Raw genomic sequence first — 23,342 nt, forward strand, 5'->3', positions numbered from 1 at the left:
CTTGCTATGAACAATGTTGGCTAATATGATGCCCAATCCAGTTTCTCTTATGTGAATTATTCAAGATTGAAAAATAGCCAAACACCTTGTAATGATTTATGAATACCTCCCTAGTTAAGAGGGGGTGTTGAAGAAAGTGTAACTGGGTTCGGTCTTCATAAATGTACTTTTGATATTTGTATTTATTCAAGAAAAGAAATATATATATATATATCATTGAGTTTCTTGCTCATTGGAATAGCCTAGCACATGTTAAAGTGCTATAAAGAGTCAAAAGAAAATGTTGAAGACCTTAAGGGCATGTTACACTAGGTATATTTATGTATTAGAGTCAAAGATATACCTACCCTTGTGCCTTCCTTCGGGTCGTGCGCCCATTCAAACCCCAAATTTCCTTCGGGCGGGCCGAGTCATCCCGTGTCGCGCTGTGTGTGGGTGCCCAGGCACACGTGGCCGTGCCGAAAATGCTATGTCGTGACCGCCCAAGTGCCCTCTGCACGTTCGTGCGGCCCGTTTACCCGACGCTCCCTCGTGTCTTTGTTTGGGTTGTGCACCCATGGAAACCCCAAATTTCGTTCAAGCGGGTCGGGTCGTGTTGTGACGTGTGTGGGTGCCCGGGCACATGTGGCCGTGCCAAAAATTCTAAGTCGTCATAGCCCGTGTGTCTTATACACGTTCGTGCGGCCCGTTTGCCCGACGCTCCATCGGGCCTTCGTTCAGGTCGTGCACCCATGGAAACGCCAAATTTCATTCGGCCTGTGCACACATGGAAACCCCAAATTTTGTTCGGGCGAGTCGGGTCATGTCGTGTGTGGGTGCTCGTGCAAATGCGTTCGGGCGAGTCGAGTCGGGTCGTGTCGTGCCGTGTGTGGGTGCTCGGGAACATGTGGTTGTGCAAAAAATGCTAAGACATGACCGCCCGTGTGCCTTCTGCACGTTCGTGCAACCCGTTTGCCCGACGCTCCCTCGTGCCTTCGTTCAGGTCATGCACCCATGGAAACCCCAAATTTCGTTCGGGCGGGTCAGGTCAATCACCACTTCTTTCATATGCAACTTGATTGTCCATTAATGAGATACTGAGCCACAGAGGAGCATTGTTTTCAAAAAAACAATGTATAATAGATTTTCTAAATAATATTGTCATGATTCCTTAGACTTATGAGAGTCTGCTTCAAATCATTTAGGTTGGCCTCTTTCATGGTACGATGTCCTTCGTTTATGTATAGAGAAGGGCCTCTTGAATCTTTTCACAAACAGAGATAAGAGTATAGAGAAGTGTCTCCTTCGACCTTCTTTTTAAATAGTATCAAAACACCATAGATATGAGTCTTTCACTATTTTGAGGCACAAATAAGAGCTCAAATTATTGGACATAGTGATGATCTCGAATGTCACCATATACTAGCTTGAACAAACTTCAGACTCATGCATCTTGGATTGCTTCTTTAACATTGGATCAATGATCCTTTTACAGAGGCTCGAACACTCATGCTTGGATAGTTTGGATCACTTAGAAAGTTTGGATTTATCATGGAGGAAATATGGATGCCTCATAGAATTCAATGAAAAATTCAATGCCACGAACATCACATGAAACTCGGATTAATTTGCAGATCTTGACAACACTTAGATCTCTTCTCTACAAACTTCACATCATTGCATAGTGACAAGGTACCATAGATCTTGCACAAAGGAGCTACAGAGGTCATACATGATATAGACTTTGCATCAATATCCAAGTTTACATGCCCTTCAGATGTATATACAAGAGGTACAAGCTATAGACCCTTCGTATGCATAAACAAGAAGTACAAATCTTCGCATGAACACAAGGAACAGACCACGCAGAGAGTTTGGATGCCTTAAGTCTGCAAACTTTCACAAAGAATGAATGCTTTAGACTTCGTACAATGTGCCTCCATAGAGAAGCTCCTATAATAGAGTAGAAATGCCTACAAGATTTGCACTTGAGTACAAAATTTGCATTTGAGAATGGGATCTTTCTCATAGAGGGAGCTCGACCCTTTTATCATCAAAACTCGTCACACCAATATCAGACTCAAATTACCACAGAGATGAAACACAGACTTCTGCTTTGCTCTAGCAATAGGTTTCAGAATCTCCGATCTATTCCATAGCTTGTCATTACAGAAGATAGAGACTCAAATCATGTTCCTTATATCATATTGAACTTGAATTACACCATAGAGTTACGAAGAAGGAGATTGGACTAGATCACTGCCTTTGGATCACTCCATTGAGTCACAGGACCGCAGAGAAGAAGAGTCTTAGGAGCTTTCATAACCTAGAGAATAGGCCTCGCATACAACAAGACCTCGCATATCATAGGAGCTCATATACCACAAATAGGTCTTGCATAACACATAAATAGATGCCACATAGATGCCCACATAACAGACAATACGCCCGCATAGATCCACAAAGAGAAATCACAATGTTAAGGTGCCTCGGGACTACATGAATTTCACAGTGAAATACATGACACAAGAGGCTCACAAAAAATCAAGCAATACAAACCACAATAAGATTGCATGGTACAGATACCAGTGCTAAATATAAGCTCGCATGAATCAAAGAACCTTGTCACGGAACACAGACCTTCGACCTCTTTAGAATCTCAATCCTGAAGCAAGAATGAACCACAAGAATGTGGCCCAGAAACAAGATTAAATTCAGATGCCCATTTTCATGACTACTCCCCAACTCCTCAACTCTGATACCATGTTGATTTTCTAAGGCACAGGCTAGAAGTAATTTTTTTTCTACATGATAACTACTTCCAATGATCAGTTAGCTTTAATTCCACATAGCATTCATTCAAAATCATTAAGCAGTTATACAGAAGAAAATATCAACCATTAAACCATGAAAGAGCAGTAGAAAATAACCATGAAACCATGAGACAAGAGACACAGAAATTAGGCTTGAGGCCAGGGCAAAACCCACAAGGGGAAAACCCAAAAATTCTTCCTTATGAGAGAGAGTTCAAGATTCATCAATACATCAGAAACACCATCAAGATAATAGCCAAATCAATACCCAAGAATAAGATGAAATGCCAAGCCCTCCTAAGATTTTTGGCCCCCTCCTTCCTTTCTTTGTTGGAACAGAGCTCTTGACAAGATAGATCGAGGTGCCGAATGACGAGAGGTGGTCTCCTTTTCATAGTGATCAAAGGGGGTCGAATGGGTGCTTCTTAGGGGCCTAGCCGACTTATGAAAAAGGAGGCCGACTTGAGATAAATTTTAGGGGGGAAATATAAACTTATTTTTTTTCTAATTTCACATGAAGAAAATATCGACCATGGCTACTATATTTCCAATAGTACGGCCCCTGTGCACTTGCAAAATTTGACCATAGATATTTTGGCCCTCCTATCCAACTAACTTGGCCTCTCTCTCCTAGACTCAGCCCCACTGAAAATTCTCAAAATTCCCCTACTGCAATCCTTTTCCCTTCTCTTCAATATTGGAGTCTCTCACTCTCCTTGAGAAAATCTCTCTCTCAACAATAGCACTATAATTGTGTCTTCATCCTCTCCCACAAGTTTTCTTTATAATTTCTACATGGGAAAAACCCCTAATGTCCAAAGTGATTGAGGGCTAGGATTTAATCATAGCTTTATTTGATCAACGGTGGAGAATTAGATCTAAGTTGCTTAAATAATTAATTATTTGTTGAAATTTGGTACTGGAGGACAGGTGGTTCCCTTAGGCTTTGATCTTTGGCCTAGGGAAAAGTGTCCAAAAGAATTTAATTTTTCTCCTAAAGTGACTTTGTAATTTTTTTTTATAAAGTTAAATCTAATTTAAAAGTGACTTTAAGTGATAAAGTTACTAAGTCTAATTTTAAAGTGACTTTTATAAAGTCAATGAAAAATTAGAAAGGAAAAGTGACTTTGGAAATAAATGACTAAGTGGGTCTTTATTAAAGTGGGGTGAATTAAAAAATAAAAAGTGAGATTTAAATGAGCATTTAATCTCAGCCTTAGATCTCAATCTATTTCAGCCATTGGATTTAGGGATCACCCAAAAGTCACTTGGGGTTAGATTAAAGGAGGAAAAGGTCATTCATTCTTTCATGAACAGATTAGGAGAAGGAGAGCAAGAGAGATTTCTGAACAGGGAGAAGGAGACAGCAGCTTGGCACACATTCCAAAGCAGCAGTTGAGCAGATTTGTACAGCTGGTTCAGCACACAGTGAAAGGCAAATTTTGGCACAATTTTCGAGGAGTGGTTTGCACAAAAATCGAGGAATAGTTTGCTGATTTTTCTGCACGCAAAACGAGGGTCATATAGCGCATTTATTGCAGTTCGTAAGCGCATTTAATGTTGGTCGTACAACAGCATTTAATGCTTAAAGTGGGCACAAAAATCGAGGAGGCCGTACAGCATTTATTGCTGTCCTGTTTGCTGTAATTTCCAGTTTGCTGTGAGGCACAGGAAAAGAGATAAGTTGTAAATTTGCTTGCTGATTTTTTTTCGCTGAATATTTCTCACTGTGAAAAAAGGCATTTTTAGAAATAAAGAAGAGCTCTCAAACTAGTTTTCCCCAAGAGTTGTAGAGGATTTTTCCAGGGTCAAGTTGACCAAAAATCTCAGTGTTTAAATGTGTTTTAATGGCTGTTTATTACTGCTGATTTTTATTTCTGCAATTTCCAGCATTCTGTAAAATTTCCAGAATTTGTGTTTTCAGCAATATTTATTTTTTCAGCATGTTAAATGTATGGTTATGGAAAAGGGCATTTAACTACATGGGAGAAATAAGGTGAAACTAAAAACCAGGGTAGGAAATGATAAATTTCTACATTATTTATTCTTAGAAAAACATTACTCGAAATCAACATTAATTAAATAATTAACCAATGTAACTTTTCCTAGGTTAAAAGTTAAGAAGAACATCATATTAGTTTCTCCTCTCAAACAACCACCTAAGGAGGACTTCTTCTCCTAAACGCAAAACACAGGCCTATGCATAAGACTTTCCAAAGCTACAAAATCAACAGTACTAAATATGCATCTTATTCTATTTTCCATGAAAAATATGAAGATGAGGATGATGGCTATTGGGATTTTACAAAATTAGCTCATGGTTTATTCCTATGTTAATTGGTCACAGTTCGATACACATAGCATTGTAGCGCCATATAAAAGGGTCGATTTTGGATATATGGCCTCATATATAAAGATTGTTTTTAGATATTACTAATGGCATTTTTTTTTTCAATGTGGTTCATGGACCCCGAAGATCGATGAATACTACGTCCACGAAATATTTGAAATAGGCATATCCACTCATATGGATCACTTCCTGTCAGCTCAACCACGAAACCTAACCCTGAGACTGTCAAAAGAATTAAACCCGTGACCTCTCAATACCAAAGGTGTTTTAAAAACGAGGACTCGACCAATTGATCTAACCCTCGAGGCTATTACTACTTGCATTACGTAATCATCTACGAGATATAAAATAGAGATGAGTGTAGAAGTAAATTGTAATGTATAACTTGTCATTCATGTTTCTCATTTAAATGTTCTTGCTCATTTATTCACGAGTATGAATCGTAGTATTAAACTTTTTCTTTTCTTTTTTTAATTTGAATATAATTTTGATAGAGAGAGACGATGAGAGAGAGAGAAGTAAATTGTGATGTACCACATGTATAGAACTATAATTGTGTCTTCATCCTTTCCCACAAGTTTTCTTTATAATTTCCGCATGGGACAAATCCCTAATGTCCAAACTGATTGAGGGTTAGGATTAAATCCTAGCTTTCTTTGATCAACAATGAAGATTAGGTCGAAGTCACTTGCATAATTAATTATTTATCCTTAAAAAAACATTAGCCCAAAGTCAACATTAATTAAATAATTTATCAATGTACTTTTCCTAAAGTTAAAACTTAAGATGAACATCATATTAGTTGCTCCTCTCGAACAACCACCTAAAGAGGACTTCTTCTCCTACATGCAAGACATAAGCCTATGCAGAAGACCTTTCAAAGCTACAAAATCAACAGTACTAAATATGCATCTTGTTCTATTTTCCATGATAAATATGGAGAAGAGGATGATGACTATTGGGCTTTACCAACCTAGTTCATGTTTTATTTCTATGTTCATTCGTCACGGTTCGATACACATAGCATTGTAGCCGCATATATAAAAGCTGATTTTGGATATATAGCCTCATTTATAAAGATTGTTTTTGTATATTACTACTTGCATTATGTAATCATCTATGAGATAGAAAATAGAGATGGGAGTAAAATTAAATTGTGATGTATCTGTTGAAATTTGGCGCAGCTATGGGATGAATTTCCAATAAGAAACCCATCTACTCTAAAAAAAGCCCATGTTGCCCCAAAGATGAATTCAAATTGGACAAAAGAAAAATTATTATTATTGATGTGTTTGGCACTCCTCTTATTATTATTTGATGTGACAACTTTACTTGGGCAAGCAATCATAAAGGTATTTGGTAATAATATTTAAAATATATATATATATATATATATTATATAGCGGGCTTCATGGCGAAAAGCTCAAGTCTGTTTGGCTTGAGGAATGCCCTAGAAAGGGCTAGTCATTGCACCCCAAGATTATATAAATAGTGGGATGAATGGTGAAAAGTTCAAAGTCGGCTTGGCTTGAGGAATGCCCTAGAAAGGGCTAGTCATTGCACCCCAAGATTATATAAATAGATAGGCTTGTCAGTTGATCAATAACATCCAAGAAACATTGCATCACTTAGAGAAAGAGTTCTATTTTGACCGCAGGAGCAATTCTAAGCTAAGGGTGGATGACTCTTTTGGTTCTATTCTATGATTGAGCTAGAACAAAACAAGCAGCTTGATGGCTTAGTTAGAAAGGACATATCTGAGCATATTTTGGTGGTGAGCCTCACTTGAGAACAGGGCCGAAATATTTGTTCCTAGTCTCTGTGATCTTCGCTCAAGAAAGGGAAGGAAGAAAATCCTTAAAGGTGCCTTCATTCAGCTGTATCTAGGCTGTACCATCTCTGTGACATTTCTGGAAAGGCCAAGCTCTAAATTGATGCTGGACAGAGGTTGTATACACTTGAATCTGATGTGACAATTGGGCCAAGTTCCCATGGAGGTCAGCACAGGAGGAAGGGTTGGTTAATCAAGGATCAGCACAGGTTTTTAGAAGTTGGAAGGTCGAATTGGAGGACTGTAGCACTTCTGTACAGATGCCCTAACTAGGGCCGAGCATCTTCAGAGGAAAAGCTTTGGGACTGTGACAAAATATGGCAGGAGTCTGTTGCTCAAGGTATCTTTTATATACTTCCGTATTGATGAATTGCTAGGTACTGTTTGGTGATTTCATGAATGTTCAACAGCAGTGATCATGTACCCTAGCGACTGAGTTTTTTGAAGTGATTAAGACTTTGTGTATGAGCTGCTATGTGTGCCCTTGTGACTGTGTTTGAACTTTGAGAGTGATGCATATGACAGTGACATCCATAATATATGCAAGTGATCTAAGACAGATATACCTATACTTATGAGAGTGATACTTATGGCATTGATGCCCTAGATGTATGGCAGAATGTTCTCATGCCTATGATGTGACAAGTGATGTGATGTATGACAGCTATTTGATGTATGGCAACAATACAACAGTGATGTGATGCAAAGAAGTGATTTGACAGAGACGTGATATATGGCAATGACTCTTATGATGATGGCAGTGTTATATGACAGGGACAACAGTACTATATATATATATATGACAGTGCTCTTGTGTAGTGATTTTATGTATGACAGTGACCTTGATATGGCAGTGTATCTTTGATGTATGGTTGTGTCTCTATGAGACAGTGATATGACAGTGATGTATGGCTTGTCTCTATGACAGTGAATTGACAGAGATATATGCTACTTGTGACAGTAATATGGTGATCCATCAAAAAGAGCTGGTTAATACCTCCCTATTCTTGTCTTCTGGTAGGGGATGGCCCTAGATGGCCTAATATGATTGATGATGAAAGACATATGTCTCATTCTTATTGTAATTTGTATCTCAGCTGAACGTTGGTGAATATTGGTGAATATCTAATAGAAGAAGAAGATTTGATTTATGAGTTCTCCCCCCCCCCCCAAAACCAAAATCCTGTTGTCTCTATTGTGTATGTTTTTCTTCTATTGTTTCCACTGCATTGTTGATGTTATTGTTCTCTCTACATAATTTCAAATGATGATATGATGTTATGGGGTAAATGTAATATGAATAGCAGAGAACAATCTAGCCCTAAAATGTAACAAGTATCACTTGTCATTTATGTTTCTCATTCAAATGTTCTTTCTCATTTATTCATGTATCTGAATCACAATGTTAAATGTTTTTTTTTTTTTTTTTTTTTTTTTTTTTTTTTTTTTTTAATTTCAATATAATTTTGTGGAGAGGGAGAGAAAAGCAAATTGTGATGTATCACACGTTGTTTCTGTTTCTCATTTTGATGTTCTTGCTCAATTATTCATGAATCTGAATCATAATGTCAAATGCTTTCCTTCAAAATTTCAACATGGTTTTCTATATATATCAAGGGTCACATTTCCAGCGTGTTTCCATTTTGGATACTTGGCAATAAAAAGGTGCTTACCCATGAACATATGTAGGTATCGAAAAGTGACCCTGATGTTTGGTTATAACTTGAAGGCCACTGTTGAGGCAGCCCATCAAACCCCGTGCCAATTAAATGTGTGTCATAATCCATGGTTGTTCCTTGCAGATTCAATTCTGGCTTCGATTCCTTTTCTTCAGTTACATCAGAACAAGTGTATTGGCAATCAGTATGGTATGAGGAATCCTGATACTCCGAGTGCAAACTCAGCCCACATCTATTTAATGGGTTTGAAAAAGTTCCTAACTGGCTTGATATGTCTTCCATATTTCCTTGTTTACAATTGAACATGAATCCTGAAGGAACAGGAAGGGATGCATCTGCAGCACACTTCACATCTCTACAAAACAAAGTACTTAACATGTAAGATTAATTTTCACTCCAATCTGGAAATGCATTTTTAAAACTTGGAAAGAATGCCAAAGTGTCTAAAATAACCAAATTGAAGAGCATGTAAAACAATCTGGAATAAGCAGGCCCACCTCTGACAGAGTCCCAAGGTGGGGTCTTCATGAACCATGAAAGGTTGACCATCAGTAGGCATCCAAGACATCAGCTGTGATTGTTCAGTACCTTCAGGAGCTGAAGGAAAGCATATATTATTGTGGTACAGCTGCAAAATTTAAGAAAATGACTGCATGGTTTTCTCTTATGTAAACTACTCCATAGAAGTTATATTGTAGACACTTAAAACTAATCGAAGTATCTACTCTACCCTTTGTAGATGCTGTTCTTTGGAAATAAATTATGTCAACAAAGCCTAATGATACGTACCTTTTCACTTCTTTCTGCAGACGTCGGAATCTGGTCATTCTTTAGTGCTTCCTGTACCAGAGATCATATCGTGAAATGCTGTTAGAAACAAAAAGAAATAATATCAAGGCACAAGTAAAGGAATAATAAGATTAATTTATGGCTTGATGAAACTTATTTTATAAAAACAGGATTCATACACAGATTTTGCATGTTATATCAACACTTACATAGTTTATTGCTGATGTAAGAAGGAACTACAAAGTTCATAGTTGATTTTGTAGTAGAAGTTGCATACACAGGGCAGGTGCACTTTATTTACAGAAAACTTATGACTCATGAGGCAATCCGCAACATCTATGTTGATCATTGAGGTAAATGTTGACAGAAAATTGATGTAGGACACATATCCTTCTTGAAACATGATATGTGTACAAATGAACAGGAATGGAAACAATCCCCCAAGAAAGAAAGTGCGAGAGAGAGATTGCAACAACTGTAAACAATGTACGCTATATATCGTTAGGTATATATAATATATAGGAGTACAAAATCATGGAGAATATTTTATGTATAGGTATCTGAGACATTATCTTTCACCAAATCTCCCATATCTGTAACCAGTAGTTGAGGTAGGTGGGATACAAAAGTAAAATACAAACTACAGATATAATATATCATTGACTAAGTCAGCCATAACAATGTCTAATCATTTCCCCCATCCTGAGAGAAAATTCTCCACAATTTCTGTTGATGGTACACCCTTTCCAAGGAAGACCATAAATGATAATAGTCTGCACAAGTTATGAATTTGCCAAATTGCCCTGAATGGATACCAGGAGAATATCAGAGAAAACATCCAGTGAAATGAGAGGTCATGCACCAGGGACAAAGCCTTTTGCTCAACTGCAGCAGTAAAAAGAACAAAATTATCGAATGTCCTCCCAGCTGAAGAACGGAGTTGACTATTCTCTAGTGAAGCAGTTGTGCAAAAATATGATCTCAATACCCTTGGGTTGAGGTCAACCACAAGGAGGACTACTCTTAGAAGAGTGTAACTCAATCTGCTTAGTTATTGCTCAAGAAGTGAATCCTTCTCCAACGCAAGATCAGGATCCAAGATTTGACTTGGTGATTTCAGTTTTGAACTTTGAAGCGCACCTCCCTGCTGAAGTTGAATCCTGTAAACCAGTGTCACAGGGTTCGTCGAACCTAAACATTGAGGTCCGAAATTCGGCGAATTTCAAAAAAAAAAAAAAGTTCATTTAGGTTCGAGAAGGTTAGACTTTATCTTAGTTCCTGTTGCGTTGAGGTTACGGATAGTGTTCCCGTGGCTCCACAATTTCTAAGCAAAAATTTAATAGATAGCAGACGCGAAGGAGCAGGGAGATCGCTTCTTGAAGTATGGAGGAGACTCAGAATTTTGTGGTGAAGATCGAAGAGGGAAAGAAAGCACAGATCGGCGAGCCTTCTGTTGGCCCTGTTTACCAAAACATTTTAACGAAGGATGGCTTCGCACCTCTGCCGCAAGGGATCGAGTCCTGCTGGGACATTTCTCACCTGACATTTTTTTTAGAAGTTAAATTCTGGGCGTTTAAGTCCGTCATCGCCTTGATATGCCGATTCTTTATTTAGTTGATTCAGTTCTTGAGAGAAATTATAACAAAATGTATGTGTCCATGGAAGCTTTCCTTTCAAGAAAAAGAAAGAACGTAAACCAATTCTTCGTTGTATGAATCTTAAGCGCGATAAGATAAAACGGCTGAACCAAAATTTGTAGTAGAATTTAGCATTAATTAGACCATACGTTATTCCACAATGCGTGCTTTTCCGAATCAGTTTTGTTAGTTATGATTTTAAGCCTACTTATAGGTTTAATGACGCAGCGCGTTGGAATCTGAAAATTATAAATTTATTGATATAGTATATGATTAAAATTATAAATATATATTAATTATAAATGAATATAAAAGATTTATGTAATTTTAATTATTATTATTATTATTATTATTATTATTATTATTATTATTATTATATATTTAAAATTATATACATGAACGAACCTAATGGGGAACCTCATACAAACCTCATCTAAAAATTCGAACTCAAATCGAACTTAATTGTAAGCGAATTCGAATTCGAACCCGAACCATGTGACATTGCTGTAAACTAGGTTGTTTCAGGGAAGACCCCAAGTAAAACAAAATATCTTCATCTCATTAACAATCAAAACTGTCCGGTAAAAAGCTAACTAGGGAGGGCGCGCTATCACCTATTGTCCAGTTCCTCTGCACCTTGGGCTAGTGCTTTTCTAGCCTGAGGGGGGGAATCCCTATGTGATCTTAAATGTAAAAATCTGACTTTCACCAGCAAAGAAACTTCAAATCCACAAATTGGTTCCCTTCAATTTAATTATCAAACCTGATTCCTGTCACGAAATCAATGGGACAGCAAGCTAATGCTCAGATTAACACTTATATTTCTCAGTGAACTTCGTTTTCTGTGCAAATATGCTCTCACACACACCAAATTTGTGCTTGAGAAGTGCATATCTGTTTGTAAACCTCTCAAAGCAATCAAGATAAACTTTTGTTTGTGACTGCAGTGCATTGAATTCCATGGGTAATGGAGTCAAAAGTAGAAAAAAAATTGATCAAACAGGAATGATGCACAAGGCTGAATTCCAAGTCAGGCAATCAAACACACCAATAAAATGAGATTTAGTCCCCAATAACTGTTACAATTATTCCAAAGTGCTCTGTGTAGAAAGTAAAGAGATATTGGCTTCAAATTCAAAGCACTTTAGGGGACGTCGAGTCACCTCCAAAGCATTTTCTACCATGAAGCTGAAGGATGAAATCACAAGAACAAGATGGCAGAGAACTATAACTCTAATTGAATGGTATGTTCTCTTCCATACCCCTGCATGGAATGGAATTGTATGGAATGGAATGGAAAGGAAGACTAGAGAAACCAAGTGACATAATGATCAACCAACTCAATGGCACTCTCCAGCTCTTATAGAATGAAGCATGGAACTTTACAAAAGATGGTTCATTAGAAAAAAACAAGAAAAGCTCTGATTGGCACAGGAAAGCAACTTGCTTTCACAGAGAAGAGAAAAGGAATCCAAGAAAATCATCCCGAACTAGGGTGTTTGAGTTTCTCCCAATTGTGTAGGAAGTATCTTCAGAGTCCAAAGTAGTCATTCAGACTTACATAAAATATATCCTCTAAGTGGGGCACATAAGTTAGAGAGAACAAAGGCAAAAAGAAGAAAGGAAAAGTGAAAAATATTTTCCAAATAAGAAGCCCTCATTTTGCTAAACATAGATGCATGCAAACAAAGTCAAACCATCTCCAAAGGGCAAAGGAATCTCCAAATAAAACACTTTCCTTCAAAGGGAATAAAAGTTGCATTCTCCTCAAAAAGTATGCTTTCCTTTGAAATGAAAGTTTTCCTTAGCTGCTTGCTTTGCACCCTCTCCTCAAAGGAAAAAACAAATGGGTACACTACGGCACACTCATCATGCATGAAAATTAAACCAATAAAACCTAAATAGCATTTGTATGTTTCATGTGGGGCACACCTCCTCGTGAGCTAAGAAACAGGACAAGCATGCAACCTCGAAAGCATTAGAACCCTCAAGCATGCAACCTCCTCTCTTCAAATAGTCAACAAATCCCCAACATGTGCCACATGGCACCCTCTACATTATTAAGCATATCAACCATGAACTCCTAAATATAGGCTGCATCACAAGATACCAACATGCTCGGAATTGTCTAAAAACTAACAAATGTATTCACCATTAGAAGGGTAACCCAAGGCAATTGTTATTTCTCGAGAAGGCACAAAAGCCCCTGTAATGTTCCGAGAAAGTAATCACTCAAAAGCCAAAGACGAAGTAGCCTATCGATCCTCGTTGGCTATAGTCCTTGATAAAGGGGAAAACCTCAAAATACCTAATGTGTGGGCGAGTTTTGGGGCAGTTGAGCAATGAAACCCAAAGTTTGGGTTTGGAGTGACTTTTACTCAATTAATTGAAGAGGAGAATCCCCTCAAGGAAATCTATAAATACAAGAGGGTTGAGTTCATTTAGATCATCATTGTGGATCAATTTATCTCTATTTTTTCTTGAGCTCGAGGCTCTGAGGGCTTTAAGACCCCTTTTATCTTGTCAATTTCGGTGGTGAAAGATTCCACCCTAGTTGACACCTTCTTGTTATTCCATTCTGTTATGGGCAAAGGTTTATCTAAGGCAGCGAATTCTTGGAGGCTTAATTTTGTTTTGGCATAAGACTTCTATTTGAGGGAGCAAGCTTCTTTTAGTCTTAATTTATTCTGGGCATAAGGACATCATTGACGGCAGTGAGTTTCTGTTGATATCAAGCTTACTCTAGGCACAGGAATTATCCTTTTGAAAGACACTGGAGTCTTTGATTATCTTTTAAGTTGGTTCTGGCACAGGAATTCAAATTTGGACATCTCGAGAGCTCTATTGGGTTTTCATTTCAATTTTTCTATAGTGACTTCATCTGTGGGAAAGGACAACGTGCAATTTTGTCGCTTGTCTTGATATGAGTCTATTGCCATACAATCAGCGCTTTTGTTTTCTTCTCTAGGAATTGCTACCAAGTCTCAAGCATCAAAGAATTCCATTATGTTCCATATAGCAACCCTATACCTTTTCAACCTTTCATTTTTTACAAGCAAACTTGTTTTTAACATGGAGGATGACCAAGTTTGAATCTCCCTTGATGTGTAAAAGTTTAATGCCCATATCTTTTGCCAATGCTAGACCCAAGAGAAGCGCTTCATATTCTGCTAAGTTGTTGGTTGCATGAAACTCAAGCCTATAAGAGAAATAGGACACCTCTCCTGAAGGGGAAGTGAACACAACCCCGTAACTCTTGCCAAACTTAGAGCAAGCTCCATCAATGTTAATGTACCACACCTTGCTAGTCTTAGCTTGCTTACCTTCATCATTCATGGGAATCAAGAAGTTAGACAACACAACATACTTTCCCATCTCATATGATTCATACATCATTTCATTGTTCGACTTCTTAGGATCTTCTACATGGAACTTCCTTTCCAATTCTCTGTCTAGTCTAACCATGATGCCCTCATTCTTAGGAATGGTGGCAATTGACAAATCCATATGTAAACTACCACCCGAATCAATTGCCCACTTCCTTGATAAAAGAATTTGATCCGGATTTAAACAGGAACGCAACAAATTACAGATATAACCATACATATAGAGAGATGCAGCCGAAATAATACTTCATTTCATTACTGTAAAATACTTAAATATGCTTACAAACAGAAATGGAAATAAACCAGCTAGGGCGATGGTAGCTTATCTCTGAGAAGAGATGTGGCGGTTACATGCCTCTGAGCTGTCTTACAATGAGGCTTGAAGGCCTATTTATTTTTGAGAAACAATGGCAAACCCTAAACATCCAAAAACCTAACCCTAGGAGATGAAACGCCACAATATGGGCCCCGTTTTGGGTAAATTGGTACATCAATTTCCCGGGGTCGTAACTTTGGCATACGATCTTCGTTTGGCACGCACCATAGCTAGTTAGAAAGATCTATCCGAGGACTACAACTTTGGGAAGAGCAACATCAGTCAATGGACCCATGTTGCTCCCAAATTTCCCAAAAAACGTCGTTTAGAGCCTCAAAACGGCTTTGGAAGTTCAGGACCCGAAAAACTGCTAAAAATAGTAAATTCTGCTACAATTAAGGAAACTGGAAAACTGAAAGAGACAGTTGTGGGGGTCCAAATGGGATAGGTGGGTGGCCACCAACATCCACCTAGATCATTCCTCCCCCCTTAGGAAGCAATGGTCCCCATTGCGTTGAGTTCCTCCATTTGCTGAACTTGGTCCCTAGTGAGCTGTTCTGCAATCTCAGATGTGTCCAGTAATGGTGGGAAGCATGGTCGGGGGTGGTACACATTGAATACTTGGTGCAGGCGAAGGAACAAGAGAATGATGTGCTCCAAAGCAATGTTTCCCACAGCCTTGGTAATGGTGTAAGGAACATGTCGGAGTGGTCTGAGCTTCTGATGGGTTCTAGTAAGGCGTTCTTTCTGCCGATGCAAACAGAGTTTGTTGCCCACCTAAAACTTGTGTGGTATCCCTGTGGGTGAGGAGAAGTTGTTCCTGTCTATTTTCACGACCGTATGCATCTGTTGTTGTTGCTACGTGGAGGAACACTTCGCGAGGGTCATGGATGTGGCAACAATCTTCCCCTTACTTTGGGATTGAACCAAACAGAAAATGAATTTCCTTGTCTGGGAGATGAGCTTGTTGCCTGCCTTAGCAGTGATCGAAGAGGTGGTGGTAGGTGGGGCTACCTTCGATATCTTGTATAATGAATTACCCAAAGTAATAATAACAGCACGAAGCCTGGACTCATACACAGCATGTCGCCTCCACAAGTATGGTTGGCCTAATGATACATCACAAACATCAAGAGGTGCAACATCACACAATACCTCCTCTATGAAGGGCTTGATGCTGTAAGGAAGGTGGCATTGCTGGCGGACTCGGAGATCTCGTCCTTGGTGAAGCCACCAAATACTGTACGATTGCGAGTGTGGTGTAGTCGGTAGGCCCAACCGCTTCACAACCTTTGCTGAAATGATGTTCTTTTGGCTGCCACTGTCGACAACGAATTGCAGCAGCGAACCCTTCACCCACATCTGTGAGTGGAAAAGACACTCCCCCTCTTCTGGATCATCGGGCTCATTCTTCTGGATCTTGGCGATGGCAACAGTGGCGCTAGGCTCCGCGTCAGTGATCTGCTTCCCTTTGCCATTCCCCTTGTCGGGTTCTGATTCAGGGTCGGAACATGCATCTGATTCTGAAGCCTTCAACTCGGCCACCAGCGACTGCTTGGTCCGACACTCACTTGTGTTGTGAGTGGGGCTCTTATGGAACTCGCACCACTTTCCTATGTCCTTCTTCGACTTCATGGTGTTGTTCTTTTCTTGTGACGAGTTGTCTTGGGATGCCCCGTCTTGGCTTTGTCCTTGGTTTTACGATTTGGGGAAGCCTTTCCCTTGCTTTGGATTCGCAAATCCAAAGTCTCGCTTCTTTTGTTTGAACTTCTACTCGATTTTGACAGCGTATCGGTACGTCGTGCCAAGCGAGGAGATGTTCAGGAACTCCATCTCTTCTTGGATGTATATGTGTAGGCAATCGTGGTATTTGAATACCAAATGCAGCTCAGAATCCTTGATACCCAACTGTGTGCGAAGGGTATGAAAAATGTTTGTGAACTCTGGCACATCTTGGTCTCTTCCCTGTCGCAGCATGGTCCTCTTTATGTATTTGTCCTCCTAACTTTTGACAGGGTAATACTGCTCCTTAATGGCATCCCAGAATGAATTCCAAGTGGGTGCGACTGAAAATAGTGAGCCCATACTTTCATCCTTCTGTTTGCAGTAGGTTTCCCACCAGTCCTTGACGTGGGGGATTGCTTTGAGAAGAGCAAAGATAATCTTTTCCCGACTAGAAAAATCATGAACAGAAAAATACCCTTCTAGCAGATTTAACCATTTATCTACGGCATCTGTGTCTATCTTACCCTCAAATATGGGGATTTCAAAATTAACTTGTACCTTAAAGGGTGTGGCGTTTCCAAAGTAGCTGTTGGAAGCTAATGCATCGCCTCTGGGTAGCTGTTGGAAGCTAATGCATCGCCTCTGGGTAGCTGCTGAAGTATCTGGGCAAAGTTGTCCATCATCATGTTCCTTTGTCACTCGAGGACTTCTTCGAGCAAGATTTTGATAAGATCTCCTGCCCCCTCGTCTTTCTTTTCATCCGCCATGGGAGGCCGTCGGGATTTGTGAGGCTAGTCTTGCAAAGGTTCGATCAATTCAAGCCCTAACTCCTTATATCCTGACCTTGTTGGGGACATGCAAAGAAAGACAGAGAAAGAGCAGACCACTCTCATACCACTGATCTAGATTTAAACAGGGATGCAACAAATTACAGATATAACCATACATATAGAGATGCAGTCAAAATAATACTTCATTTCATTACTGTAAAACACTGAAATATGCTTACAAACAGAAACTGAAATAAACCAGCTAGGGCGATGGTAGCTTATCTCTGAGAAGAGATGTGGCGGCTACATGCCTATGAACTATGTTACAATGAGGCTCGAAGGCCTATTTATTGTTGAGAAACAATGGAAAACCCTAAACATCCAAAAACCTAACCCTAGGAGATGAAACATCACAATACGGGCCCCGTTTTGGGTAAATTGGTACATCAACTTCGTGGGGTCGTAACTTTGGCATACGATCTCCGTTTGACATGTACCATAGCTCGTTAGAAAGATCTATCCGAGGACTACAACTTTGGGAACAGCAACATTTGTCCAGGGACCCATGTTGCTCCCAGATTTCCCAAAAAACGTCGTTTAGGGCCTCAAAACAACTCTGAAAGTTCAGAACCCGAAAAACTGTTAAAAATAGTAAATTGTGCTACAATTAAGGAAACTAAAAAACAGAAAGAGACAGTTCTGGGGGTCCAAATGGGATAGGCGGGTGGCCACCAACATCCACCTGGATAAGAATTCCACATGCATCAAGTACATGTGAAATTTCCTTGAAATTGCAGCCACTAGAATTTATTCTTCTAACTAATTAGCAATTTATTTGTTTTACGGCAAATAACAAATAAATCACACTGCAATTCTTCACAATAAAAAATATGTTGTGGAAGTAAATCAAGAACTGAGAAATAGATGCACACACATAAAATCAACACAATTATTTTGGACTGAAAAGTCCTCAAGAAAACCCCAAAGGGAAAACCGGTGCAGCAAATGAGGGTTTATTTTATTATTATGTAGCAAATTGGAGAATACAATACTCTGGATGCCCGACTGGCAATCCTCCAGAAAATCATACTAGCAAAATATTTCGAGATCCCAAATCTCCTCTGCAAATCGACTTGGCCTCCTCTGGACTGCTCAAATCCCACACTGGCTACTCGCTCTGCACCCTAAAATCCGCACTATTGGCTCTGGAAATTTCGCACTGCCTAGAAATTAGCTCTAAGTGAGTCGTCCAACCTCCCTCTATCATTGGAAACCACTTGCACCTCTTCCTGAAAATAGATCCAGCCTCTAGTTGTTGATTTGTGGCTCTCGCGGCAACTCTCGGGTTTCTAGCAATTCGCACTAGCTTTTGTGGCCCTCTCTGCAAATAGTTCAACCTCCTTTCTCCTACCAATCCGACACTGGAGAAATACTAGAAAACTCTCTGGAATTTTGCTCTATGATCTGTTGTTGCTCCCTCTCTCTGATGCTCTCCCTCTGGCTCAAATTGTGCCCTCACTAAAGTTGTGAACTGGGTAACTCAACCTGCCAAGATAAGTGATGCTCAAACAACTGTCTCTCTCTCCATCCCTTTGAGCTACTCGTATAATCTCTCATTACGACTTCATCAAACAAGATTGCATCCTCATCAACGGCTAAGATCAATTAGACTTCATCAATAGAAGTCTTTAGAGCAATCTCGAACATCCTTAATTAATTAATTTTAATTAACCAACTTTCCTAAGTTAGACTTAGGAAATAATTTAATTATTGGCTAATTAACTTAATTAAGGTGTTTTAGAGCCATATCTCGCGAAACCATTTCTAGGTTATGAAGATCATGTGTTCCTTAGCCTCTTAGCACCATCTGAGACTAGAACACTTGTCTGATGCTACCACCATACTCAAAAACTAGTAGTACATCAATCACCAAAATGTCCATGGTGATCAAATATCTTGTTATGCTACCACGTGGACTTGGAGATCCTTGATCAAACTACACACTTCAATCCTCTTGGAATCCATGGCACAAATGTTATGGTAAGGCCTAGATATTCTCAAATTAAGTTGTTCCATCACCTTTTCAGTCATAACTCTAGATGAAGCCCCTGAGTCCAACATACAATTATATAGAAGATGAGCATTAACCAATAAGGTGATTAAAAGATTGATTATCTTTATTATCGTTGCCTTTATCCATACTTTGCACAATTATTGGGTCATCTTCAATTCTATCCTTGGCAAAATTCTCAATTTATTTTCCATGAGGGCCTCAATGGCTTTTAGCAATTTGGACTTCTAGGAAGGAATCTTGAGCATCTCAGTTACTGGCACCAAGATCTTAGCATTATTTATCCATCCTCCTAAGTCCACATTAAGATCTCAAGTAGTGGGTGAAAACACCTTATCAACATTTTTCCATTATCCTTGGTCCTTGTTTCTCCTTTGATAAGTCACGCCTTTATCCCTTGCCATCTCAAGGATTTGATCAGGTGAGGGTTTTTCACAAAATAATTTTGTGACTTTATCATTTATATCAAAGGTGTTGTTCACACTATGCATGGATAGGTTCTTTGAACATTGACTTTTCTCAATGGTTTCTATCGAATTCTCCATGGAAACATCATGTTTCTTGCCCACCATATTTATCTAATCACTTGTACATACCATACCACTTTCAACAATTCTTCTAACAACAGGGAAAGTGGCTTCATTATGAAATTTATTGTTGATTTCTGGTAGCATCGGATGTGCTCTCAAAAAATTTTGGGAGGCTTAGGCACATGCATTCTCCAATACCCAAAAATTGTTTTGGGAAATTCCACCCGGAGACAGTTTTATTAAAATAATTAATTATTTTTAATGGGATCCTAAGTCTAAACTTAGGAAATTAAAATAATTGAAGGGTATTAATCTAATTGTGGGTGTAACTTCTAGAAGAAGATGAGGATCAAGCCAAAATGATCTAAGCCATTGATTAGAAGTTAATCTGGGCCGTTGGTTGTCCAATAGAAAGATATAAGAAGAGGCTTGAGGGGCACTTGGAAACACACACAGAGGGGAGATCAGAAGTTCAATTTTCTGAAACAGGGCAGCTGCTGGACAGATTTTCAATAGTGATCTTTTGCAAAGAGGGGCAGGGATAGTATCTGAAGGGAAATCTTTCCCGATCAGAGAATACTCGGCAAAGGAGGCAAAGTACATGCCCACTTCCTTGATAAAAGAATTCACCATGCATCAAGTACATGTGAAATTTCCTTGAAATTGCAGCCACTAGAATTTATTCTTCTAACTAATTAGAAATTTATTTGTTTTACAGAAAATAACAAATAAATCACACTACAATTCTTCACAATAAAAAATATGTTGTGGAAGTAAAACAAGAACTGAGAAATAGATGCACACACATAAAATCGACACAATTGTTTTGGACTGAAAAGTCCTCAGGAATACCCCGAAGGGAAAACCAATGCAGCAAATGAGGGTTTATTTTATTATTATGTAGCAAATTGGAGAATACAATACTCTGGATGCCTGATTGGCAATCCTCCAGAAAAATATATTGGCAAAATATTTGGAGATCCCAAATCTCCTCTGCAAATCGACTTGGCCTCCTCTGGCCTGCTCGAATCCCACACTGGCTACTCGCTCTGCACCCTAAAATCCGCACTATTGACTCTGGAAATTTTGCACTGCCTAGAAATTGGCTCCAAGTGAGTCGTCCAGCCTCCCTCTATCATTGGAAACCACTTGCACCTCTTCCTTGAAATAGATCCAGCCTCTAGTTGTTGATTTGTGGCTCTCCCGGCAACTTGCACTCGGGTTTCTAGCAATTCGCACTAGCCTTTGTGGCCCTCTCTGCAAATAGTTCAGCCTCCTTTCTCCTACCAATCCGACACTGGAGAAATACTAGAAAACTCTCGGGAATTTTGCTCTATGATCTGTTGTTGCTCCCTCTTTCTGATGCTCTCCCTCTAGCTCAAATTGTGGCCTCACTAAAGTTGTTTAATGGGTAACTCAACCTGCCAAGATAAGTGATGCTCTCACAACTGTCTCTCTCTCCATCCCTTTGAGCTACTCGTATAATCTCTCATTACGACTTCATCAACCAAAATTACATCCTCATCAACGACTAAGATCAATTAGACTTCATCAATAGAAGTCTTTAGAGCAATCTCGCACATCCTTAATTAATTAATTTTAATTATCCAACTTTCCTAAGTTAGAAATAGGAAATAATTTAATTATTGGCTAATTAACTTAATTAAGGTGTTTTAGAGCCATATCTCGCGAAACCATTTCTAGGTTATGAAGATCATGTGTTCCTTAGCCTCTTAGCACCATCTGAGACTAGAACACTTGTCTGATGCTACCACCATACTCAAAAACTAATAGTACATCAATCACCAAAATATCCATGGTGATCAAATATCTTGTTATGCTACCACGTGGACTTGGAGATCCTTGATCAAACCACACACTTCAATCCTCTTGGAATCCATGGCACAAATGTTATGGTAAGGCCTAGATATTCTCAAATTAAGTTGTTCCATCACCTTTTCAGTCATAACTCTAGATGAAGCCCCTGAGTCCAACATACAATTATATAGAAGATGAGCATTAACCAATAAGGTGATTAAAAGGTTGATTATCTTTATTATCGTTGCCTTTATCCATACTTTGCACAATTATTGGGTCATCTTCAATTCTATCCTTGGCAAAATTCTCAATTTATTTTCCATGAGGGCCTCAATGGCTTTTAGCAATTTGGACTTCTAGGAAGGAATCTTGAGCATCTCAGTTACTGGCACCAAGATCTTAGCATTATTTATCCATCCTCCTAAGTCCACATTAAGATCTCAAGTAGTGGGTGAAAACACCTTAGCAACATTTTGCCATTATCCTTGGTCCTTGTTTCTCCTTTGATAAGTCACGCCTTTATCCCTTGCCATCTCAAGGATTTGATCAGGTGAGGGTTTTTCACAAAATAATTTTGTGACTTTATCATTTATATCAAAGGTGTTGTTCACACTATGCATGGATAGGTTCTTTGAACATTGACTTTTCTCAATGGTTTCTATCAAATTCTCCATGGAAACATCATGTTTCTTGCCCACCATATTTATCTAATCACTTGTACATACCATACCACTTTCAACAATTCTTCTAACAACAGGGAAAGTGGCTTCATTATGAAATTTATTGTTGATTTCTGGTAGCATCGGATGTGCTCTCAAAAATTTTTGGGAGGCTTAAGCACATGCATTCTCCAATACCCAAAAATTGTTTTGGGAAATTCCACCCGGAGACAGTTTTATTAAAATAATTAATTATTTTTAATGGGATCCTAAGTCTAAACTTATGAAATTAAAATAATTGAAGGGTATTAATCTAATTGTGGGTGTAACTTCTAGAAGAAGATGAGGATCAAGCCAAAATGATCTAAGCCATTGATTAGAAGTTAATCTGGGCCGTTGGTTGTCCAATAGAAAGATATAAGAAGAGGCTTGAGGGGCACTTGGAAAACACACAGAGGGGAGATCAAAAGTTCAATTTTCTAAAGCAAAGCAGCTGCCGAAGAGGTTTTCGATAGTGATCTTTTGCAGTGAGGGGCAGGGATAGTATCCAAAGGGAAATCTTTCCCGGTCAGAGAATACTCAGCAGAGGAGGCAGAGAGAGATCTAGAAGAGGCAGCGCAAAGACAAAAAAGGATGGCACAGGGCCACGCAAAAGCAATGTACGTTGATGCAGAGGCAGAGCAGAGCCTTGAGGGAGTCCGAATATTTGTTGGGGAGATCGATTTCTGTAGCTAGAAATCGAGGTGTGAGACCGGGAGAGCAGAATCTCAGAGGCAAATCGATTAGCTGAAGGGGTGACAATGTCCCCAGAGGGTGTGACGTTGGGCTGACGCATTGTCTGCACAGAGGCAGCCAAGGGCAGCTCATTCGGTGGTTGGATCATCCAGGATTTCCAGTAATAGTGTGAGGTAACCTCACTTATCTTTCTGTCAGTGATATTCTCTGTAATTAGATTGTCGGGTGGGCATCCAAAGATTGTATCCAGAAAT

The 23,342-nt window shown here is 39.1% G+C and overlaps 1 protein-coding gene across 2 annotated transcripts in view; it reads right to left on the reverse strand.

The window, feature by feature from the left end:
* Positions 1-23,342, reverse strand: part of LOC149165789 (agamous-like MADS-box protein AGL30) — a 128,800-nt gene that overhangs the window by 44,108 nt on the left and 61,350 nt on the right. For both annotated transcript variants that reach the window (XM_089432386.1, XM_089432385.1), the window contains exons 9-11: positions 9,442-9,492; positions 9,150-9,280; positions 8,647-9,007 (exon numbers count right to left, since the gene is read on the reverse strand). In XM_089432386.1, coding sequence (XP_089288512.1) covers positions 8,647-9,007; positions 9,150-9,280; positions 9,442-9,492 — 543 coding nt within the window. The remainder of the gene's footprint in view (positions 1-8,646; positions 9,008-9,149; positions 9,281-9,441; positions 9,493-23,342) is intronic.

Source organism: Pinus tabuliformis, chromosome 5_1 (assembly GCF_031772625.1).
Source record: "Pinus tabuliformis cultivar Carrire ecotype Pingquan chromosome 5_1, CPIR1, whole genome shotgun sequence".
Classification (NCBI taxonomy): Eukaryota; Viridiplantae; Streptophyta; class Pinopsida; order Pinales; family Pinaceae; genus Pinus; species Pinus tabuliformis.